The 21,880-nt window shown below is 63.4% G+C and overlaps 1 protein-coding gene and 1 long non-coding RNA gene across 4 annotated transcripts in view; one reads left to right on the plus strand and one right to left on the minus strand.

Moving 5' to 3' along the window:
- Window positions 1-15,553, minus strand: part of GIT1 (GIT ArfGAP 1) — a 29,932-nt gene extending 14,379 nt beyond the window's left edge. Inside the window, exons 1-9 of one of the 3 annotated variants that reach the window (XM_043499231.1) lie at window positions 15,126-15,552; window positions 4,702-4,835; window positions 4,112-4,224; window positions 3,933-4,038; window positions 3,200-3,286; window positions 2,036-2,166; window positions 1,691-1,785; window positions 1,255-1,297; window positions 392-418 (exon numbers count right to left, since the gene is read on the minus strand). In XM_043499231.1, the coding sequence (XP_043355166.1) occupies window positions 392-418; window positions 1,255-1,297; window positions 1,691-1,785; window positions 2,036-2,166; window positions 3,200-3,286; window positions 3,933-4,038; window positions 4,112-4,224; window positions 4,702-4,835; window positions 15,126-15,177 (788 nt within the window). In that variant the 5' untranslated portion in view covers window positions 15,178-15,552. Of the gene's footprint in view, window positions 1-391; window positions 419-1,254; window positions 1,298-1,690; window positions 1,786-2,035; window positions 2,167-3,199; window positions 3,287-3,932; window positions 4,039-4,111; window positions 4,225-4,701; window positions 4,836-15,125 lie in introns of all 3 variants that reach the window. The other 2 variants (XM_043499233.1, XM_043499232.1) reach the window with 2 other exon arrangements.
- On the plus strand, window positions 214-6,964 carry LOC122456953. Its single transcript, XR_006276150.1, has 4 exons — window positions 214-349; window positions 1,997-2,005; window positions 5,369-5,372; window positions 6,953-6,964. It is a non-coding gene; the product is annotated as an uncharacterized LOC122456953 (long non-coding RNA).
- Window positions 15,554-21,880: the final 6,327 nt, after the last annotated feature.

Here is a 21,880-nt window from a genome sequence, read left to right on the forward strand (position 1 = left end):
TGTGCGTGGGTGGGGGATCCCAGGGTTGGGAGAGCAGAGGGCTGCAGGTCAGGAGAGAGGGACACTGGCAGGGCTGTGGGTGGGTGGGGAGGTCCCAGGACTGGGCTCGCAGGGGGCTGCGGGTTGGGAGTGAGGGGGACCAGCAGGGCTGTGGGTAGGTGGGGGAAGGTCCCAGGGCTGGGCTAGTATGGGGCTGCAGGTCGGGAGTGAGGGACACCGGCAGGGCTGTGGGTGGGTGGGGAGCCCACACCATGCCCCCTGCTCCCCACCTCTATTAATCCCTTCCTGCCACTACACAGACTGAACCAGCTGGCGGCACATTAAGGCCAGACCCAGCGGCGTGGGGCGCGTCGCACCCGGACGCTAGAGACAAGAGCGGAGGGGACAATACCTCTGCGCCGTGCCCTTGGGGCGCGCCCTGCACTCCGGAGAAGGCAGCGGAGGGGAGAACAGGATAAAGGAGGGCATTAAATGCAGTCAGAGCAGGGGTGGCATGCCACGCCCACAGCCACACCCACAACAGGCATGACCACACCCACATAGGCCACGCCCACTGTTGTCATAACCACGCCCACACCAGCCATGCCTGCTCTGCCCCACAGCCCCCAGGCAGAGCTCTCACAGGCAGACACAGGGGCATACAGCCACCAGTCTGCCCGTGGGCAGCACCCATGCCAGGGACCACTCAAGAGACACACACACAGGGGAGCAGAGTGGCAGGCTTGGCACTGGCCACGGGAACCAGAAAAGGGGGCACTGGGTATGGGGGGCCCACAGGGGCCCTCTTCTGCTCCAGCACTCCCTGCAGGCAAGTCCAGCTCCTGCCCCAGCTGCAGCCCTGCCAGGAGGCCCTGGGCTCTCTGACTCCCTGCTGCCGCGTCTCCTGTGCACAGGGGCTGAGTCGTTCCGGCAGCATGGAGGTGCTGGCACTGCCCCTTGGCAGGACCCCAGTGGGGCCAAGGCCTGCGGGACCGTGGAGACCGAGTGCCCCCGCACCAGGGCAGGGCACTCAGGGGCAGGGGGGCCAGGTCCCAGACTGTCGACCCAACCCAGCATGCACTGAAGGTGCGGACTAGCGGGGGAGGGGAGACCCACGCTGCTGCCCCCTCCCCACCCCCTGCACGGCTCAGGCCCCTCGGCTGCTGAGTTGATCAGTGGGAGCAAGGTGCAATTCCGGCAGTGCCCACAGGGTGGCGGCATTTCCTCCCTCACGTGGGGGAGAGTCTCCCAGCAGCGGGGCGGGCGGGCGCTCACCTGTCTGCCATCTGCGGGATGATGTAGTGCCCGTTCTTGTGGTCTGTGAAAAACAACGGGACCGACAGTTAGCTGGGCGCTGCTGGCCCGGAGCCCCCCTCCCAGAACGCCCACAACCGCGCCGGGCAGGGACAGGCCCTGGGGGCGTCAACGTTCCCTAGGCAGGGGCTGCTCTGGGCCACGCCCAGCAGGGCATCAACCAGTGCTGCAGGCAGAGCCCCCCCCACTTCCAACTCCAGCAAGAGCCCCCCATGGACCCCATGCCAGCCCCACACGCAGCACCCGCCTGCCCCACTGCTCACTGTGCCCCAGCGACACCCCCCTCCCCGCTCACATCCCTCCCCTTCCTCCCCCTGCTCAGATCCTTCCCCGGGGTGTGGCCCCCTCCCCTCCAGCTCTCTGCCCGCCCAGGGTTCACCCCGGCCCCTGCACTCACCCGGCTTGCGGCCGCACAGGTAGAAGGCAAGCCGGTCCGTCAGCTCGTACTGACACTCCACCAGCCGGTCCGCAAGCTCGTGCTGGGCCGCCTGCCTGCGGGGGGAGGGCAGAGGTCAGACCAGGAGCAGGGCAGCCAAGCTCCCGCAGGTCACCCACTGGGGGCACTGGCACAGCTTCTTTGCCCTTGGTGCAAGGCTGTGGCCGGCAGAGGCTCCAGGCCTTAGCAACCATGCAGATGCCCCTGCACTGCCCTTGGGCTGCTGTAATCACTGGACAGGGTCCATGCGAAACCACTCCAGGGCAGCCAGCCGGGGTCCCACTGCCAGGCAGCCCCAGCACTCACCGGGCGTAGTCAATGGGGGTCCTGCCATTCACATCGGGCGCCCCAGGGTCGGCACCGTACACCACCAGCAGCTCAGCCTGCAGGATCTGTCCAGCCTTTGCAGCAACGTGCAGTGGGGTGGTGCCCTTCTCCTAGGGCAGGGCAAGGGAGAGTCAGACAAGGGCAACTGGCGCACAGCACCAAACCACAAGAGGGGCACCAGGACCAGGCTAGCAGGGGGCTGCGGGTCAGGAGTGAGGGGCATTGGGGTTGGGAATAGCAGGGGGCTGCAGGTCAGAAGTGAGCTGTCCCATTGCCAATGAAAATGGAAACCACAAGGTGCCTGGCTCTGAGGTCCCCCTCGCTGGCCGCTCTCTTTCTAGGGAGCCTTCCCCAGCCCCCGCATGGTAACAGGTCTCTGTCCCTCCCGGAGCAGCCATAGCACTGGGCACTAATGGGCAGTGCGGCACGGGACTAGAGACTGGCCTGGCCTGGGGCTGGTGTCAGGCCTGAGATGAGTTGCCCCCTGCTGCAGGAGTGAACCAGGAACCCCGGCACCATGCCAAGCTTCTGCCCCCTGGCGCCCAGGCCTGCCCTAGCCATCGAGTGGAGGGGTCTCAAACACTCGGCCCGCGGGGTTATTTCCTGCAACCCGCCAAGCTCCTCACCCCCTGCTCCCCCTCCCCACAGCATGCCACGTCCCCACTCCTCTGCTTACCTCCAGGCGCTTCCTGCCGCTAAACAGCTGTTTGGCGGCACTTAGCACTTTCCAGGAGGAAGGGGGGAGGAGCGGGGAGCCCTGCACTCAGGGGAGGAGGTGGAGAAGAGGCGGGGCCGAGGCGGGGATTTGAGGAAGGGGCTGGAATAGGGGCAGGGAGGGGGCAGACTTGGGGTGGGGACTTTGGGGAAGGGGTTGGAATGGGGGCAGGAACGGAGTGGGAAGAGGCAGGGCAGGGGCTGGGCAGGTCAGTGATGCGGCCCTTGGGCCAACGTACTAGTCCTCATGTGGCCCTCGTGGTGATTCGAGTTTGAGATCCCTGTCCTAGTGCCAGCACAGGAACGCAGACCTGGCATCACCACAACCCCCCTGGCCAGACCTCTGCTGCCCTCCTGAGCCAGCCCGGCCCAGAGCCCGCGCCCCTTCCCCTCCCCGCTGCAGGGCAGAGGCAGCCGGCCAGGCCTCACCGGGTGGAAGAAGCTGGGCTGGGCGCCCAGCGAGAGCAGGCGCAGGCAGGTCTCCAGGTTCCCCGTCCGCACACTCGAGTGCAGTTGCTAGAGGAGACATAGCGGAGCGTCAGCTGCCCTCCCATCCCGCCAGCCTTCTGGGAACCTGCCGGACCACCTTGGGGCACGGCACCCACCACCCACCTGGCCCCAGAGAGGAGCCCTGGGAGGGGCTGGGGTCTCAGGGCCTGGAACAGCACCTGCCTCGCTTGGAGGGGCAGGGCTGGGCAGTGAATGGCCCTTGGGATCCAGGCCTGCTAGTTGCTCCATGCTCAGCCAGGGTGAGGAGAAAACCTGGCACCCCGCAGCCCGCTGACAGGCTGCCCCAGCCCAGGGCCCAGCAGGGCTTGGGTCTGTTCACAGCAACAGCTGCCCTGGGATGGTCTCAGTGGGGGAAACCCACATGCACGAGGGGGCAGCCCCAGGCACCCTCAAAACACTGCATGACTTGAACCTGGGCTCACTGGTGCCAAACGCATGAGTCTCCAGTGCCAGTCCCACCCCAGCGCCCACTGGAGGGCACCGAGGACCCCTGCCCCCAACAGTGCCCAGCACAGAGGGCTAGAGAGGGGGACATTTTCCCACCACAGCTGGGCGTTCCCCTTTGGGATCCAGCCATGGTGCTCAGCACTACCCCACTAGGGCACCGCACCCCCAGGCCCCACGGTGCCACGCCTGCTGCTCGGGCCCCTACCTTGCTGAGGTCCTTGGCCGTGACACCGTCGTCATCACGGCAGGGCAGCTTGTGCACGAAGGCCAGCATCTGGTACTTGGCCCGGATGAACTCGGACTTGGTGGGGCTGGGGAAAGAGGGGACAAGGTGAGACCGCACCGGGCTAGCCCCTTCCCCGCCCACCCGGTGGGGACACTTACTGCACTTTGTCCTGAGGATTGGCCTTGCGACGCCCGCTCTGCACCTGCGCTGGGTCCAGCAGCGAGTGCTCCCAGATGGAGTTGGCACCATTGCTGGCTAGAGTGTGCACCATCTGGGGAGAGACACACCGGCTCAGCACCACTTCCGCCACGCACCTCACTGACCCACAGAGCTAAGCAGCCAGACCTGGGCTAGCAGGGGCTGCGGGGCGGGAGCGAGGGGCCCCAGCAGAGCTGGATGGGGAAGGGGAAAGGTGACTAACTTTATCCGCACTACAAATCCACACAATAAAAATAACTTGAACAAAACCCCAGCAGCATGAAGGTGGGGGAGGGGCGTTCAGGCCAGGAAGCCGTGGGCACGAACCCACTAGCGAGGTGGGGCCGGCAGTCCAGGAGGGGACCAGTCACGGCTGATGGAACATGGAATAATCCCAGCACCAGCCCCACGAACCTGCCGCTCCCAGAGACGCTGCATCAGGCAGCGCACCCACGGGCAGTGCCAGGGAGGGGGAGCTGCACAGACCCCCAGCGCCCCTCCCCCCCGCACACGGGGCTCAGGCTGCCCCCCGGGCACTGCCCGCACCCACCTGCAGCAGCGGGGAGGGCCAGGGGCTGTGGCGCAGGTGCTTGACGATGGAGATGTGCCGGCCCAGGCTGCGGTGGATGCTGCAGCACTCGTCGCAGATCAGCACGCCGCGGTTAATGGAGGCCCAGCCAGGGTCTGCAGGGGCAGGAGATGGGTTAGACACCCCTCCCACAGGCCTGGCACACACCGGTACCACGGCCCCCACCAGGGACACCTGCCAAGGGCTCGGTGGCTGGGCCAGGCCAGGGCACCTGCTGGGGTGGGTGGCACAGCCTGGCAGGAGGGGACCTTCTTCATGAGTGCTTGGGCCCTCGCCCCAAAGGTGAGGAGACCCAGGGTGTGCACCAGGTAAATGCCAGCTGGGCACTCGGACACAAAGGCCTAGAGCACCCCAGACAAGCTGGTTAGTAAGGGATAAATGCCCTGGCTCTGGAAGGGGGATGGGTTAGAGCGGGGGAGCCTGGGAGCCAGGACTCCTGGGTTCTACCCAGCTCTGGGGGGGAGTGGGGTCTGATGGTTAGAGCGGGGGGCCTGGGAGCCAGGACTCCTGGGTTCTACCCAGCTCTGGGGGGGAGTGGGGTCTGATGGTTAGAGCGGGGGGCCTGGGAGCCAGGACTCCTGGGTTCTACCCAGCTCTCACGCTGACTCACTGTGTGACCGGGGACAAGTCCCGTCTCAGTGTGAGGTTTAATTAGGGTTTGTGAAGCACTGAGGGACAGGCAGAAGGTTCTGCCCCAGGTGCTCACTGCCCCCTCGGCTGGCACCAGGCACTGCAGGCACCAGACCCCCAGGGTGGGGGGCCAGCAGCCAGAGGGCCAAGCAGCCTGAGCAGAGAGTCCCGACCCCCGGAGCTGGAGCAGGTCCAGGGGGCAGCTGCTTGGGGCATTTCACTCTGGGGTGGGCACAAGTGCAGCGAATGGGCAGGGGGGACCCTAGGGGGCTCCAGCAGACAGACCGTGGGAGAACCTGGAGCATATGGCAGCAGGGGAGCACCGATGCCCCTCCCCCAGGTGCAGAGCCCAGACAGCCCCAGGCACCGTCTCCCCCCCGCCCCGCCCCCCGTGCTGCTCTGCTATTCACCTCCAGGGGCACCTACCCCTCCCACCCTGCTGTCTGGGGGTGTCAGTCACCTGTCCCTGCCCAGAGCTTCCCAGGGCCCGTCTGGCTGCTCCCCCACATCAGCTGCCATGGGGACAGTTGCTAAGGTTTCCCTAGCTACAGCTGCTAAGGGGCTCAGCCGTAGCTAGGGAAACCCTAAGGTTTCCCCTAGCAACCTGGCTCCAGGCCTGGGGTGGCCTGGGAGCAGGGACTGTTCATCCTGCCCAGGGCCCGCTCCCATGCGGGGACCAAGCTGAGCCATGCCTAGCCCAGCCGGGGGGCAGGGCAGGCATGGTGCCAGGCAGGGAACAGCATGGGTCTGCAGGGGCATCGGGTCCAGGGAGGGGAGTACTGGCTTGGGTTCTGCAGGCCCGGGGGACGAGCCCTGCGCATCCACCAGTGGGCACAGCGGGCACCCACCCATGGCCAAGCCAAGCAGAGGGTGCCAGCTCCAGGGCAGCACTTGGCTGGGGCTCCCCGCTGGCTCAGACAGGCCTCGGGTTTTCCCACCATCACTTCCAGGAGCCTCCCTGGGCACAGCTGGCACCGCCTGGGACGGGCCCTCCATGCCCACCATGGCCCATCCCCTCAAACCAGCCACTTGGCTACCGGTGCCTAGTCACAGGCCAGGGCTCAGAGCCAGCCGTTCCAGTCAAGCACCTGCCTGGGTTAAACCCAGGGGGCTGCTGCAGTCGCAGCCCCCCAGGAGCTATGTGCTCTCAGTCCCCCCCAACCCCCCCGAGCTGCCTGCTTCCCCCTCCCTGCCCTGCCAGGGGGCTCAGGGCAGAGACACAATTCGCTGCAAGGTCGCGGCGGGCTCAGGGATTGCTGGGAGCCCCTGTCCCGTTCTCAGGGCCCATATTCTCCATGGACACAACGGGGTGACCCCCCATTCAGCGCACACGGTACCCCCTGGGGCAGACAAGTGACTCGCTGAACTCATGCCCCTCACAGCAGACGGGGGGAGCGCTCCCAGTGGGGCCCGCACCCCAATCCCAGAGCAGCTCTGCCAGCTCAGATCCCAGCCGGCTTCACGCCCTCCCCCACCCGGCAGCCTCCCACACACAGAGCTATTCCCGGCTCCTCGCCCACGTGTCGCTCCCTCAGGGCCGCGCCAGGTGCCGGGGGGCCCCCAGGCAGTATCAGCATCACAGAGCGGTGTGGGGAGTCCCGGGTGTGGGACACAGCACATTGGGGGAGCTCTCAGGAGCTGGAGAGAGGGGATGGCGCCCAGCCCTGTGCTCGGACCCCTGTACCAGCTTTTTGTGGGCAAAGAAACCCGCCTTGCCCCTGCCCCCAGGGAATACACGGGGAGGAACGGGCCAGCAGTCCAGCCCCTGCCCTCTCCCCGGGCCTCTGGGATCAGCTCCACCCCACAGAGCTCTGCTCGGGCCTGCCAACAGCCAGCAATAGTAGTATTCCCATGTGCCTGGCACACGCGGCACCAGGCTCCCAGCTGTGCCCAACCACCCCCCCAGCAGGCCAGCCCCAAGGCCCAGACTCAGCCAGGGTAACCCAGTGCCTGGGAGCCAAGCACCCTCCTCTCCGCCAGCTTCCAAGGGAGGCCAGCGTGCGGGGGCCCAGCACTGCCACGGAGCAGGCAGCCCACCCCAGAGTGCTGTGCCACTGCCCCTTCCCAGGGGAACAGCCCCATTGCCCCCTCCTGCCCCTGCCCCACCCCAGAGCCTTCCTGTGCCACTCTCCCCCCACAGCCCGCATGGGAACACCAGCCCCTCCCCCCAGCCCAGCCGGAATGGAGCCCTTTGTCCTGGCGCCGGCACTCGGCCCGAGAACAAAAGTCGGCTTGAGATGCCGTGCACTGCGGCTCAGAGCCCGCTCCCCTGCCCCCGCTCGGAGGGGCACACGGCCCGCGCCACGGGGAGCCCAGCTTGTCTGCAGGGAGCACCCGCCTCAGCTCTCTCACACACGCCAGGGCCGGGCATCAGCTGCAGCAGGCACCCCCCGGGGCAGCGCAGGGCACGAGCAGGGTGGCCCAGCATGGGCACCGAGCATGCAGCTGCTCCCCCAGGGTCCTGAGACCCTCGTGACAGGAGCAGCCAACAACTTGTCCCAGGCTTGCCCTCACCCAGCCCACGGTGCTGTGCACTGCCCCACTTAGCCAGGCCTAGGGTGAGGGGCATGGAATCCACCCTCCCAGCCCCACAGATGGGCCCTCTTCGACCACTAAGGGGCACGCAAAGGCTCTGCCAGTGCCCCTCAGTCCCGACCCCCAGCCCCTGCTAGCCCAGCCCCAGGCTTCCACCGCCAGCCCAGCTCTGCTGGTGCCCCTCACTCCCAACCTGCAGCCCCTGCTAGCCCAGCCCTGGGCTCCCCACCCAGCCCAGCTCTGCCGGTGCCCCCCAGTCCCGACCTGCAGCCCCTGCTAGCCCAGCCCCAGACTCCCACCCCCAGCCCAGTTCTCTCAGTGCCCCCCAATCCCGACCCACAGCCCCTGCTAGCCCAGCCCTGGGCTCCCCACCCAGCCCAGCCCTGCCGGTGCCCCTCACTCCCGACCCACAGCCCCTTCTAGCCCAGCCCCAGGCACCCCACCCCGCCCAGCCCTGCCCATGCCCCACACTCCCGACCCGCAGCCCCTGCTTTTTCTTTGGTGTTTACACAAAGCCTGGCTCCAGGGGGCCTGGCCCATGGCGGGGGCTTGCAGGCACTGTGGGAGGAGGAGACATTTACTCTGCCCCAGGCAGTTCTTTGCTGGTGGCCGTATGCCAGGCCAGCCCAGCTGTGCCCGGCACGGCCCCTGGCAGCCTCCCAGCTCCGCCACCCGGCCTTGATTCCTGCAGCCTGTGTCAGTACCGCCCGCACCCCCGCCAGCCCGCTGCAGCCCCACGTCCAGCGGGGAGCAGAGCAGGTTCCCAGGGGCGTCCCCTGAGCCTCCTGGGAAGGGGGGTGGCAGCCAAGGGGAGTACCTGGCTAGGGTGGTGCCAGGGAGCTGCACCCCTGGGGGCTCTCCCTAGGGCACGGGGCAGGTCAAATGGGGACTGTGGGGGTGGGGTGGCCACCTCCCTCCGAGCCAGGCCATGAGTCGCAATGGCTGCGGCAAGGTCCCTGGGAGAACAAGAGACAGAGCCAGCCCCCGCCTGCCGCGGCATGCGCCTCCCCCCCATGCTGTCCTGTGCAGGAACCTCCCCCAGCTCTGCCCCTGCCCCACGGCCCCTCTATCCCAGCCCTGCCCCACAGCCCCTCTATCTCGGCCCTGCCCCCACAGCCCTGCCCCACAGCCCCTCATCACAGCCCTGTGCCCCCCAGCCCCGCCCCACAGCCCCTCTATCTCGGCCCTGCCCCCCCAGCCCTGCCCCACAGCCCCTCTATCACAGCCCTGTGCCCCCCAGCCCCGCCCCACAGCCCCTCTATCCCAGCCCTGCCCCTCAGCCCTGCCCCACGGCCCCTCGATCCCAACCCTGCCCCCGGCCCCTCTATCCCAACCCTGCCCCCCCAGCCCTGTCTCACTGCCCCTTTATCCTCGCCCTGCCTCTGTTCCCCAGCCCTGCCCCTCAATCCCACCCCACAGCCCAGCACCCACAGTTCTGGCAGTGCCCCACAATCCCGACCCGCTGCCCCCTCCCACACACACCCAGCTGCTCCAGTCTGCAGGACAGCATCGGTGGAGCCCCCGTCTCTGTCCCTTCCCGTAGGGCCCAGTCTGGCCGCCCTCCCCAGGCTCTGGGAGCTGGAGAGACATGTTATGCTAATGCTGCTTGCAAAGTTCAAACCAGCCATTTGCAAAGCAAAGGGGGGTGGTCTGAGCTCAGCCTCTGCCAGGCTCGGGGGCAGAGCAAGAGGAGGTCAAGGTTTCCTGCAGCCCCAGCACCCTGTATGGGCAGCGGGCCAGGGACTGAGCTGGAGGCAGGAGCTGCCTTAGGCTGCCCACAGGCTGGGGCGGGAGGAGGCCGCGCTCAGGGCTCCCCCACGGCCGGAGAAGTGCAGGTAACGGTGCCCTGCCTGAATATCTGCTCAGCGGGTGAGTGGCTCCGGCCCCCAGCCAGGCCTGCATCTGCCCCGCACTGCTGCACAGGAGAAAGTCACAAGCCAAGGGCACAGTGTCCTCGTGAGAGCCAGAGCAAGGGGGAGGCTGCCTTCCCGTGGCCCCCCCAAGCCCTGAGCGCAGCCCCTGGGGTCCTGACAGAGCTCTCCGGAGCTGCCCACGGACCCCAGCACATTCAGACAGCCAGGAGCTGCCCCAGTCCCACACAGGGGCCCAGGGGAAAGACCCCAGCCCAGCTCCCGCACTGCCATCACGCTCCACCCAGCCATGCTGCCCACACTGACCCCCACCTGCCCTTGGCCCCGTCGGCACCGTGCCCTGCAGAAGGCAGCCCCACGCCCCACAACCCAACCCAGGCCCACAGCCCAGAACCATAGTGCACTTGCGGTTAGCACGGGCTGGGCACAGGGGAAGCTGCAGCCCCAGCTCAGAGCCCCTGGCTGGGCTCGAATCCTAGAGAGTTGGGCCAGTCAGATACAAGCCACAGGGGCCGTCTGCAGGCTCCCGACACAGCCACGGGCTCGCACACCAGCCACTGGGGAAGCCGCTTGTTCGGGCGCTGAGCCAGAGCCCCCGTGCTCTGCCCCACCCGGCCCAGCCCAGCAACCTGGCCAGGAGCCAGCGCTGGCACCGCGCCCCAATCCCAGCAGAGAGGGAGGTTTGAGAAGGGGCTGGCAGGGGTGGCTGTGACAGGCCTGACTAGCCCAGGACAAAGCCTTTGCGGAAGCCCAGCCGGATTCCAGAGCCCAGCTGGTGCTGGGCTCGGGGAAGAGGTTTGGTCTGGTCATGGGAAGGGGGTAAATTCATCATGAAGGAACCTGAGGAAGGAGTAGTGCCAGCTCCAGCCCACCCCCGCCCCAGCTCTGCAATGCACCCAGACCCATGGGCTTGCGGGTGGCCCACAGCAGGCTGGCGCCTCCCAAGTGTTTGGGGGAGGCAGGAGCCCACGAGCCAGGCTTCCCCTGGGCGCAGGCTGAGCCCCCCACCCCCCTCCCGGTGCACCAGCCAGCATGCCACCCATCCCCCCTGTCGGCAGGGCCACCCGGACAGGCTGGTCGCAGGGAAAGGGGAGCCCTCAGGACACGATAACACAGGCTGACACCGAAGGTGGCACAGCCCTGACAGGCAAAGCCAGGAGCCCTTCGCCCTGAGAGAGGGGGATGGGACCCCGGGGAAGGGCCAGGAGCCCTGCTGCTCTGGGTGGGGTGCCAGACAAAGCCCTGGGATAGTGCAGGGGACATTCCTGCCCCATCAGTCCCCGCCCCCCCCAGGCCAGGTGCCATGCCAGGCTGGGAACCCCTGTGCCGGGGCCTGTCCGGTCTCTGCCTCCGGAGAGCCATCTGCCCTGCTGCCAAGGGGGTTCAATGCTCATGAGCGCGGGGGACAGAGGAGCCCACCCGAGCAAGGCAGCTTGGGGTCGCCACTGGCAGAAGGTCCTAGCGATCAGCCCCCGACATGCCCGCGGCTGGGGAGGCTCAAGCCAGGAGGTTGCCAGGGCTCAGACTGCGTGGTCTGGCCAACGTGGGAGATGACCACAGGGCCGGCTCACCAGTGGGAGAGAGGGGCAACCCCCGCCCAACCAGACTCACACCCGCTCAGCGGGGAGGGACAGCCCCCAGAGGCAGCTGGGCCTGGGCCCCCCCCAGCCTCACAGCCCTGCAAAGACGCTGTGGGGCAGGCCTGGGCCCCCCTGCCAAGCCACGCTGGATAACGAGTCACCCAGCCCCATCCTGTAGGACCTACACAAATACCTGGCCAGCCCCCTGCCCAAGCAGCACCGGTAGGGAAGAAAACAAGCAGGATGTCCAGGCAGAGAAGCCCCTTTGGGCTGTGATGGGGGAAGGGGATCTGGTCTGGGGTGGGGCGGGTTAGTCCGCAGCCTCCCAGAGGGTCAGACCCACAGGGACGGGGCAGTTTACTCAGGCCAGCTGCTGCCCCCTGCCCTTTGGGACCCCCTGCCCCCTGACAAGACCCTGCAGCAGGGGCCCAGAGGCCGGAACGGGGGCATAGTGGACACTGCAGGACTCCTGGGTTCCACCTGTGGCTCTGCCGGGGCTGCCAACTCTGCCGAATGGGGACAGGGGCCTGGCTTGGCCTGCGGGGTGCAGGGGGTAACAGGACACCCAGCCCACCACAGGGCCAGCAGCTGAATGCCAGGGGGTGGGGGGCAATAGCCCAGCCTCCCAGCAGCGCCTCCCCCCAGCCCTGGCATCGGGGCCCAGGGCCCAGTTCCCCTGTTGTCCCTGCAGAGGAAGCCTGGCTGTTGCGGATGGAGCAGGCCCCCCCATGCTTCCTTCCTGGCTGCGCTGGAGAGGAGCCTGGCCCAGGGGCTGGACCGAGCTGCGCTGCTGACTTGCCAGGCCAGGAGCACCCAGGCGGCATCCCCCAGACCTGCCCCCAGCCTCTGCACTGCTCCCCGGGCCGGGGGGCAGAGTTCCTGGGCGAGCAGCATGGGGGGGTCCCAGAGCTACCTGGAAGGGGTACGGAGGCTCCTGTCAGTGTCAGGCAATGGCCAGAGGACGCAGGCCTCTCCTGGCTGGCCTCGGAGGAGGAGTATGGGGGATGAGCCCTCTGCCCGTGGCACAGTGTCCCACCACAGAGTGCTGGGCCCCCCTTATTTCCAGCACTGAAACAAACAGTCTCCCAGGCTGTGCCCAGGCAGGGTGCTGGGGAGCTCGCTACCTGTGGAGGGGCAGGCAGCCGGTGCATGGGCACCTCCCAGCTGGGGATAAAGCAGGGACACCGGTGGGAGCTAGCTGGTTTCCTCTGTGCCTCTCTCCCCCACGGCGGGGGACGGGGAGGAAACAATAGCCCAGCCAAATGCCCCTGCGCAGCCAGTGTGTCATGCCCCTCCCTGAAGGACAAGTGTGGGCACCTTGCAGGCACGCAGATGGCAGCAAGACTGGCTGCATCTGTATCTCTGTGCTCGCGGCCGCCACTGGGAACAGAGCACGCTGCCGTCGGCGGAGTGAGGCCAGGAGCCCCCGGTCTGGCATGGCCAATCCCACACCTCGCCTGGGATCTCCACTTGGGCTGCCAGCAGCCCCTCTCCTGAAGGGCACAGCCCAGGCCACAGAGCAGGGGCAGCAGGGACCCCCAGGGACCAGCATGCAGCTCCCTCTGGCTGCAGTAGGATCCCAGAGACCACCTCTGCCACCCTGCAGGGGAGACGATGCTGGTCCCGTGGTGCCCAGGCACTACCCTGAAAACATGGCCTGGCCGTAGCTGGAGCTCCCTGCCCCAGCCTGCTCATGGTGCCACCCAGCACCAGGACAGCCAGGCGGGCCCTGGGCACCACCTCCTCCTGCCCCAGCATGTCCATGACAGTGTAGCCAGAGGAGGAGCAGGTCCCGGCAGGGGGCGTCCTCTTTCCACCTCACCACTCCTGGCAGTCAGCAGCGCTGGGCACCTGCTCAGGAGCCCCCAGAGCCCCCCAGGCCCGTCCTAGCCAAGCATGTGCTGCACGTAGCACAGAGGAGACAGGGCAGGGCCCCCGCACCCCACATCCCACCTCTGCCGGGGGTACCCAGGCACCAGCAAGCTCATGCTCAGGAGTAAGGTTGGGCCGAGGGTTCAAGTCCTGCTCCACCAGGGAGCTGCCGTGTGTGTTCCCAGCTGTACGATGGGGTACAAGCCCTGCTTGCCGGGAGGACAGGAGAGATCGCACGGGGCTGTGTAAGTACCAGAGCCAGCAAGGGCCACAGTATCCCACTGAACTGCAGGGGCCAGCGGGAACACTCAGCACCCTGGGGTGCCCAGAGGGACCTTGCACCTACAGAGGGCAGGGCCTCTTGGTGCTTACTGCCTTTTCCAGCTGCCTCCCCGGGAGGGGAACTGCCTCTGGGAATGGGAGGGGGCAACGGACACACTGTGCTCTAAGTGGGTGAGAACGCATATGCCACTGTGCCCGGGGGCCAAGCACTCACACAGCTCCTGCCCACCCCGAGGCCAGGCTCACAACGGGCGCACACACCCACCTCCCGCCGGGGAAGCGCCGGCCCCCCCCCCGTCTGCAGGAAGCAGCCCCGCCGGATTTTATAACTCATTTCCTCACGTGGATACGGATTGAAGGGACTGGTTCCCGGTTCCACAGCGAGGAATCCCTGCTGCGCTCGGCTTCGGTGTGAGACACTGGGGCACGACTCCAGGGCCAGCCCCGGTGCTCTGTGCCACCAAGCACTGCAGCACACACCTCCACCCCTTCCCACCCCACACACGCCCTGGCACGCGCCAGGCACCACGCTAACGGGAGATCTTCCTTCCCATCCGTGCCAGGCCTGAGCTGGCTAGCTGGCGCCCTCACAGGGGCTAGGACCCTCCTTTTAGCAAAGGGAAGGACCCCCAAGGCTCCATTGCCATAGGGGACTATGCTCCCAGCCATGCCCCATTGGCAAGGCAGACCCTTTGGCCTGGGGCCTGCACTGCCATGGCTTGGAGGCAGCGTTGCAGGAGGGGAGGTACCACTAGCAGCTCCGACCTGGTCTCTCATGACATTCCGCGCTCCGGCCCAACACCTGGCAGTGCGATGGACGGACAGATGGACACGCTCATTCGGCACGAGGCCTTCGGACACCACAGTCCTTCCAATGACCTCGCTGCTGTTCCACTGCCAGGCACCACAGCAGAGACACGCACCTTCTTTCCCAGGCCGGGGCCAGCGCGAGGAGCCAGTGTCGGCCTGATTCTGCCCCGCCACGCTCCCCCGAACCAAATCCACGCCGGGGGATCCTTCCTGGGAGACTGGGGCCAGCTCCTGAACAGGGCTCGGGGCTGGGGGGCACCGTTCAGTTTGGGAAACATGAGCAGGGATCCGAGTCCTGCCCCAGGGAGTCCCTGGGGGTGGAACCCACCAGCCAGCCCAGCTGCTGGCCCATCCTGCGGGTGGCACACGGGCAGCAGAGCCCCATCCCGGGGTGGGGCTGCCAGAGGGGCAGGTGCGATGGTGCCCGGGCTCTGCTAGGGCTCCCACCCTGGCCACCCCCTGCAGCTCGGTGTCGGGGGAGCGAGTGCCCAGGACAGCGCTGGCACGGGGAGCCCCCTCCCCAGAGACCCCAGCTGCTCTGCATCCGAGCCGAGCCAAGGGGGGCTCCAGGCACCCCCTTGCCCCGCCCCCCGAGAGCCCTGCACCCGTGGGGAGCGGCTTGCGGGGGGGGTGTCTGACACCCTCTGTCCCTAGCGCACAAGCTCCAGGCCCCCGTACGGGCGGGGGTCCCCAGCCAGACCGAGCGGGGACCCCAGCGGGGCCTGCCCCCCGGCTCTGCCCAGCCCCCCGGCGGCGGACGAGCCTGTGCGCGCAGGCCGGGCCGGGGGAGGCCCGGAGCCCTCACCTGGGGCGCTGCAGTCCGCGCACACCTCGGTCCGCGGCGCCTTCCGGGACATCCTCAGCGGCGAGGCGGGCAGGGCCTTCTGGGCCAGCGCGGGGCCGGGCCGGCTCTCCGGAGTCCCGCCGCTCCCACGGCGCAGCTCCTGCAGGAAGCGGCGCAAGCCCGGCCCCTGCGCAGGGAGGGGTTCGGCGCAGGCTCCCCCCAGGCCCGGCTGCCGGAGGAAATGGAGCGGCGAGCGCACGGGGGCGCAGCGCCGCGCAGCCACAGCGCGCAGGGGCGGCGGGCACCGGGCAGCCGCCGGGACTCAGGGGCTGTTCCCAGCTCTGGGGGCAGCGGGGCGAGGAGCCAGGACTCTTCTCGCCTTCGCTTTGCCACTGCCTGGCTCCCTGGCCCGGGGCGAGCCACACGCCAGCTACTTGGTGCCTCAGTTTCCCCATCGGCACCCTGGAGGCCGTGGCACTGACCTGCCTGCGCAGGGCCTGCCCGCTGGCTCCTCGGCTGCCTCCCTGCAGCAGCGGGCGCTGTCCAGGGTTCTCTCCTCCGGCCTGTCCACTTCCCTTGTTCCCCACCTAGGAGCCTGACCCCCACCCCTCTGTGACCATTTATTTGTTGTCCCCCCTTCAGCGGGTTCCTGGCTCCGTGCCGCCCCCTCCCCCCGGAGGCGGGTTCTTTGCTCGGGTTGGCCCCGCCCACTCTTCCAGGATTTCAGAGGTGGGGCTGCTCTCCCCCATTGCCCCCCATGCGTGGGGAAAATCCTCATCTCCATTTGTCAGCTGCCACCTTCTCCTCCTTTACACCCTCTGTGGTGCTACCCACAGGCCCCCCATCCAGCACCGGCTGCAACGGGGCCGGCAGGGACTTCTGCACCCCATTCCCACCCCACCACCAGGCCTGGCCTCTCTGACACGCGGAGCAGATGCTTTCTGGGGCAGGAGGGTCTCTGTCACTTCTCACAGCCCCTGACCTGGTGTAACGCTGACAGACCTTGGGTGTTGGTGGGTGGGATCGAACCTGGGACCTCTGGAGCTTAGTGCATGAGCTAAAAGCCAACTGGCTGTAGAGCAGATTCATCCGCTCTCTGGTCTTGGTGCCACCAGATGGGACAAAACACCACACCCAGGAGGTGTGCGGGTTACTTGGTTTTGCAGCAGCTACTGATGATGAAAGTCACCCAGTCTCTGCCTGTTCACTGAGCTGAGCTGTCTTCCCCTCCTCCCCTTATTTCCCCCCAATGCTGGGGAGACCTTTCTAAGTATCCTCCTCACATTTCTGCATGCTCTCCAAGCCTGCCCTCTCACACCCAGGGCTAGTTCTGCTCAACAGCCGCCTCCAGGTCTGGAATCCAGATAAGATAGCAGAGGAGGAAACAATACAGGGAAAGCTGAGAGTTAAAGTGGAATTGGGTTTCTCTGCCCCCCACCCCCCGGCCTCTGCAATAGTTGACGGGAGTCAGGAACCATGGTTCCAAACCCAGATGCCAGCTCTGCAGCTTGGACCCAGCTCTGAAACGTCCGGGGGCTCTGCCTCCGCAGCATCCATCTGTGCCACTTCCCATGCACAGCACAGATGCACTGGCTCTGCTCTGGAGGAACCCACACTCCTGTGCCTGGCTCCCAGCCCCGTGCCCAGGGATGCTCTCAGCTGAGCTTTGGTATTTAAACTTCCATTCTCTAGTCTTTAGAAAGAGGGGCTGCTCTCTTAGGTGCCAGCCCAAGCCTGGCAGGCAAGGCCCTCAGCCCCTGCGAACGGAGATCATCAGGCAGGGCGCTCTGACACTGCGTGGGGAGGTGTCTGCGATAAAGGTTTGCTCGCAGCTGGAATAGCACACAGCGTAGGCACACCGTCATGGAGATTTGTACTGGGCCAGAGCACAGAGCACTGGGCTGCGAGTCAGGAGGCCTGTGTGTCATTCCCAGCTTCACCACTGTCCTGATGGGTAACCTTGGGCAAGTCATTTCCCCTCCCTGCCCATGTCTGCTGCGTACAGCTCTGTGGGGCATGTTCCGCCCCCAGCACAACGGGGCCCTGAGCTCAGCTGGTGCTGGAGGCAAATAGGTCTGAAACAAAATTGTGGCATCTTAGAGACTAACAAATTTATTTGTGGACACTGAATGCATCCGATGAAGTGAGCTGTAGCTCACGAAAAAAGTTTATGCTCAAATAAATTTGTTAGTCTCTAAGGTGCCACAAGTCCTCCTTTTCTTTTTGCGGATACAGACTAACACGGCTGCTACTCGGAGCTCTGAAACAGCTGCTCTGGGAGTCATTGGCTGAGAGGCTGTAGCCTGGGTTAGCTACAGGATCATAATGACTCCTTCTGTCCAGAAAAGCCAGGACCCTAGAACACACATAAATAACACTAGTGAAATCTCTGTGCATGTTCAGCATTGGAATAATTCAAAGCTCCAGCTGGATTCCGAGCCATGCTGAGCTCACCTCCCTGCAAAGAGATGTCGTGACCCTGCTCTTGCCTTTCTCTAGCACCTTGGTGCCAATGGCGAGCTGGCTGCATGTGGGGAAGCCAGTGACAGAGGGCATTCACTGTGGGGGGGACAAGTGAGTAAAATGCCATTAGCTTCTCCATTATCCCATCCCCATGGTGAAGGGCGGGGTTGTAGCCTGGGTGCTGAGGCTAAGACAATAAACCAGGACATTTTTGCAGCACTCCAGATTTGATGGGTGGCTACATTACCCCCCATATGTATGTATGTGAAATGCCACCTGACCCTGCCACTTCTGGGGTGGAGCATGGCAGCTGCTGAACAATGCAAAGGAAAACTACATAACAGAGTGAAAAATGCCAACCCCAGCTGGGCGTGCGGGGGCTGTTCTCAGAAGGCTGAATGTCACATTGTTGTGGCTCTCTGAGTAGCACCCCTGTTGTGCTGGGCTCTGCACGTACGAAGCTGCAGCCCCTGCCCTGCAGAGCTTGCACACTGGACAGGAAAACAAAGGTGGGAGAAAGGGGTCTGGGGAGCACAGTGAGCTGGGCCCTTGCTAGGACGGGTGGGTTGAGACTGGAGTTTGGAAGGTCACTCCAAGCACAGGGAAAGCATGGCATCACCTGTAGGAGTGCCAGAAATGTGTGTCCTACAGACCCTGCTGCTTCCTGTGTCTGTCTGCCCCAGTCCCCAGTCTGACACCGTCCTGACCTGACGCTTCTGCAGATGCCTCCGTAGCCCCTATGCTGTCCCTGAGTTGCCCCAGAAACGTGGGTGTTCACACTGCAGAGAGGAATCCCACCACAGGGGCACTCGCCTGCAGGAACAGATGGCGTGGCCCCCCTCAGGCCTTTATCATAAGAACAGCCAGACTGCGTCAGACCAATGGGCCAGCTAGCCCAGTGTCCTGTCTTCTGACAGGGGCCGGGGCCATGTTCTGCAGAGGGAATGAACAGAACAGGGCAACTATCGAGTGATCCAGCCCCTGTCATCCAGTCCCAGCTTCTGACCATCAGATTTAGGGACACCCAGAGTGTGGGGTTGTATCCCTGCCCAGCCTGGCTAATGGACCATCCTCCATGGACTGATCTAATTCTTTTTTGAACCCAGTTATACTTATGCCTTCATAGCATCCCCGGCAACGAGTTCCACAGGTTGACTGTGCGTTTCTTTTCCTTTGTGTTAAACCTGCTGCCTGTTCATTCCATTGGGTGACCCCTGGTTCTTGTGTTACGTGAAGGGGTAAATAACACTTCCCTAGTCACTTCCTCCACACCAGCCATGATTTCATAGACCTCTGTCGTATCCTCCTTAGTTGTCTCTTTTCTAAGCTGAAGTCCCAGTCTTTGTCATCGCTCCTCCTATGGAAGCCGTTCCAGACCCCTACTCATTTCTTTTGCCCTTCTCTGTACTTTTTTCATTTTCAAGAGATCTTTTTTTGAGATGGGGTTACCAGACCTGCACATAGTATTCCAGCTGTGGGCGTGTACTATGGATTTATATAGTGGCATTATTTCGTTTTATTATCTATCCCTTTCCTAATGGTTCCTAACACTGTTTGCTTTTTTGACTGCCACTGCACATTGAGCAGATGTTTTCAGAAAACTCTGCACAATGACTCCAAGATCTGTCTTGAGTGGTAACAGCTAATTTAGACCCCATCATTTTGTAAGTATAGTTGAGATGATGATTTCCAATGTGCATTACTTTGCATTTATCAACATTGAATTCCATCTGCCATCATTGCCCAGTCACCCAATTTTGTGAGATCCTTCTGTAGCTCTTTATAGCAAAAGAGTAATTGTTTGGAGGTAACCATCCTGAGTAATTTTATATTGACTGCAAATTTTGCCACCTCACTGTTCACCCCCTTTTGCAGATCACTAATGAATATGTTGAACAGCACTGGTCCTGGTACAGATTTTTTGAGGACCCCCCTATTTACTTCTCTTCACTGTGAAAACTGACCATTTATTCCTACCCTTTGTTTCCTGTCTTTTAACCAATTACCGATCCATGAGAGAACCTTCCCTCTTATGCCGTGATTGCTTAGTTCATTTGTCAAAGGCTTTCTGAAAATCTAAGTACACTCTATCCACTGGATCCCTCTTGTTCACATGCTTGTTGACCCCCTCAAAAAATTCTAGCAGATTGGTGAGGCATGATTTCCCTTTACACAATCCATGTTGACTCTTCCTCAACAAATCATGTTCATCTGTGTGTCTCATAATTCTATTCTTTATTATAGTTTCAACTAGTTTGCCTGGTACTGAAGTTAGGTTTAGCAGCCTGTAATTGCCAGGATCAGCTCTGGAGTCTTTTTAAAAAATCAGTGTTACATTAGCTATCTACCAGTCATCTGGTATAGAAGCTGATTTAAGAAATAGGTTACATACCACAGTTAGTAGTTCTGCTATTCCATATCTGAGCTCCTTCAGAACTCTTGGGAGATACCACCTGGTCATGGTGACTTATTACTGTTTAATCGATCAATTTGTTCCAAAACCTCCTCTAATGACAGACACCTCAATCTGGGACAGTTCCTCAGATTTGTCACCTAAAAAGAATGGCTCAGGTGTGGGAATCTCTCTCACATCATCTGCAGTGAAGACGGATGCAAAAAATTAATGTAGCTTCTCTGCAACAGACTTGTCTTCCTTGAGTGCTCCTTTTAGCACCTTGACTGTCCAGAGGCCCCACTGACTGTTTGGCAGGTTTCCTGCTTCTGATATACTTCCAAAAAAAATTCTGTTAGTTTTTGTGTCTTTTGCTAGTTGCTCCTCAAATTCTTTGTTGGCTTGCCTATTTATACATTTACATTTGGCTTGCCAGAGTTTACGCTCCTTTCTCTTTTCCTCAGTAGGATTTCACTTCCATTTCCCCATCAATGTGACCTACTCTGTCACTCCTGTAGATTTTGTACCCTGACATTACTGTCTCCCACTGATTATTGTCATTCCACCAAGTTTCTGTGATGCCTGTTATCTCAGTATCCCATTTAATACCAGGCCCTCAAATTCACCCATCTTAGTATTTAGACTTCTAGCATTTGTATACAAGCACTTCTAAAATTTGTTCATATTTAGTTGTCTGCCTTCATGTGACGTAATCGAATGGGACTCTTTTTAGTTTGACTGTTTCTCTTCAGTTTCCACCTCTACTTTATACTTCCATTCTCTCTTCTTAACGAGGATGCAGAGTATCCCCTTCAATAAATCCTCCCTTAATGGATGTCTGGCGAACCATGTGCTCCTCTGCACCTATCGGCTTTCCCCCAGCCCTTAGTTTAAAAACTCCTCTGTGACCTTTTAAATTTTCCATGCCAGCAATCTGGTTCTGTTTTGGTTTAGGTGGAGCCCATCCTTCCTGCATAGGCTCCTCCTTTCCTAAAAGGTTCCCCAGTTCCGAATAAACCTAAATCCCTCCTCCAAACAGCATCGTTTCCTCCCTGCATGGAGACCCTGCAGCTCTGCCTGTCTGTCTGGCCCTGCGTATGGAACTGGACGCATTTCAGAGAATGCTGCCATGGAGGTCCTGACTTCAATCTCTTAATCTAGTGGCCTACGTTTGGCCACCAGGACCTCTCTCCCACCTACACCCTGCATAGACCGTGACCAGTGGCTCCTCCCAGCACTTATGTCTGAAGAAGTCCGCCAGACAGATCTATGTGCAGTGCTGGGGAGGAGCTAGTGGTCGTGGTACAGGGGGGTACCAGTAACATAGCGAGAGGGCCTGGGGGACCACACTGAGGTTGCTAGGTCAGATGAAAGCCCAGGACCTCCACGGGGCTCACAGGAGGAGCGGGCGTGACACGGGGCCCTGAGGCAAGGGCCAGGGGACGGAACCTAGTGCCCAACGAGCCAGTCTGAGATGGGGCCCCTGGCTGCCACCAGAGCACTGAGGCGATGTTGGCCGGGGGCACGGTCAGGGGCTGCGGGAGCCAGGGCAGGCAGGGGGCTGGGGGCTGGGGCGGGGCAGGGCAGGGCGCTGGGGCAGTAGCGGGGAGAAGCCAGGGCAGCCCCCGGCCGAGGTGGGAGGAAGATGAGCCTGGGGCCGGGCTGCCCAGGTCCCGGAGCGCCCCGCAGCGCCGGGGGGCAGAGAGCCCGGCCCTGCCCTCGGCCGGGCGGGGAACTACAGCTCCCATCAGGCCCCGCCGCCAGGCCGCTGCACGGAGCTCGCCAGCCGGCGCCCGGCGGGGCTGGTCCCGGGGCGGGGCGGGGGCCACGCCGGGGCCGGGGCCGGGGCCGGGGCGCCCGCTGGGGCTCGGGGACCTGGGGCAGCCCGCGCCGCTTCCCGCCGCCGCCTGCGCTCCGGGTG

This window comes from Dermochelys coriacea, chromosome 17, assembly GCF_009764565.3.
Source record: "Dermochelys coriacea isolate rDerCor1 chromosome 17, rDerCor1.pri.v4, whole genome shotgun sequence".
NCBI lineage: Eukaryota > Metazoa > Chordata > Testudines > Dermochelyidae > Dermochelys > Dermochelys coriacea.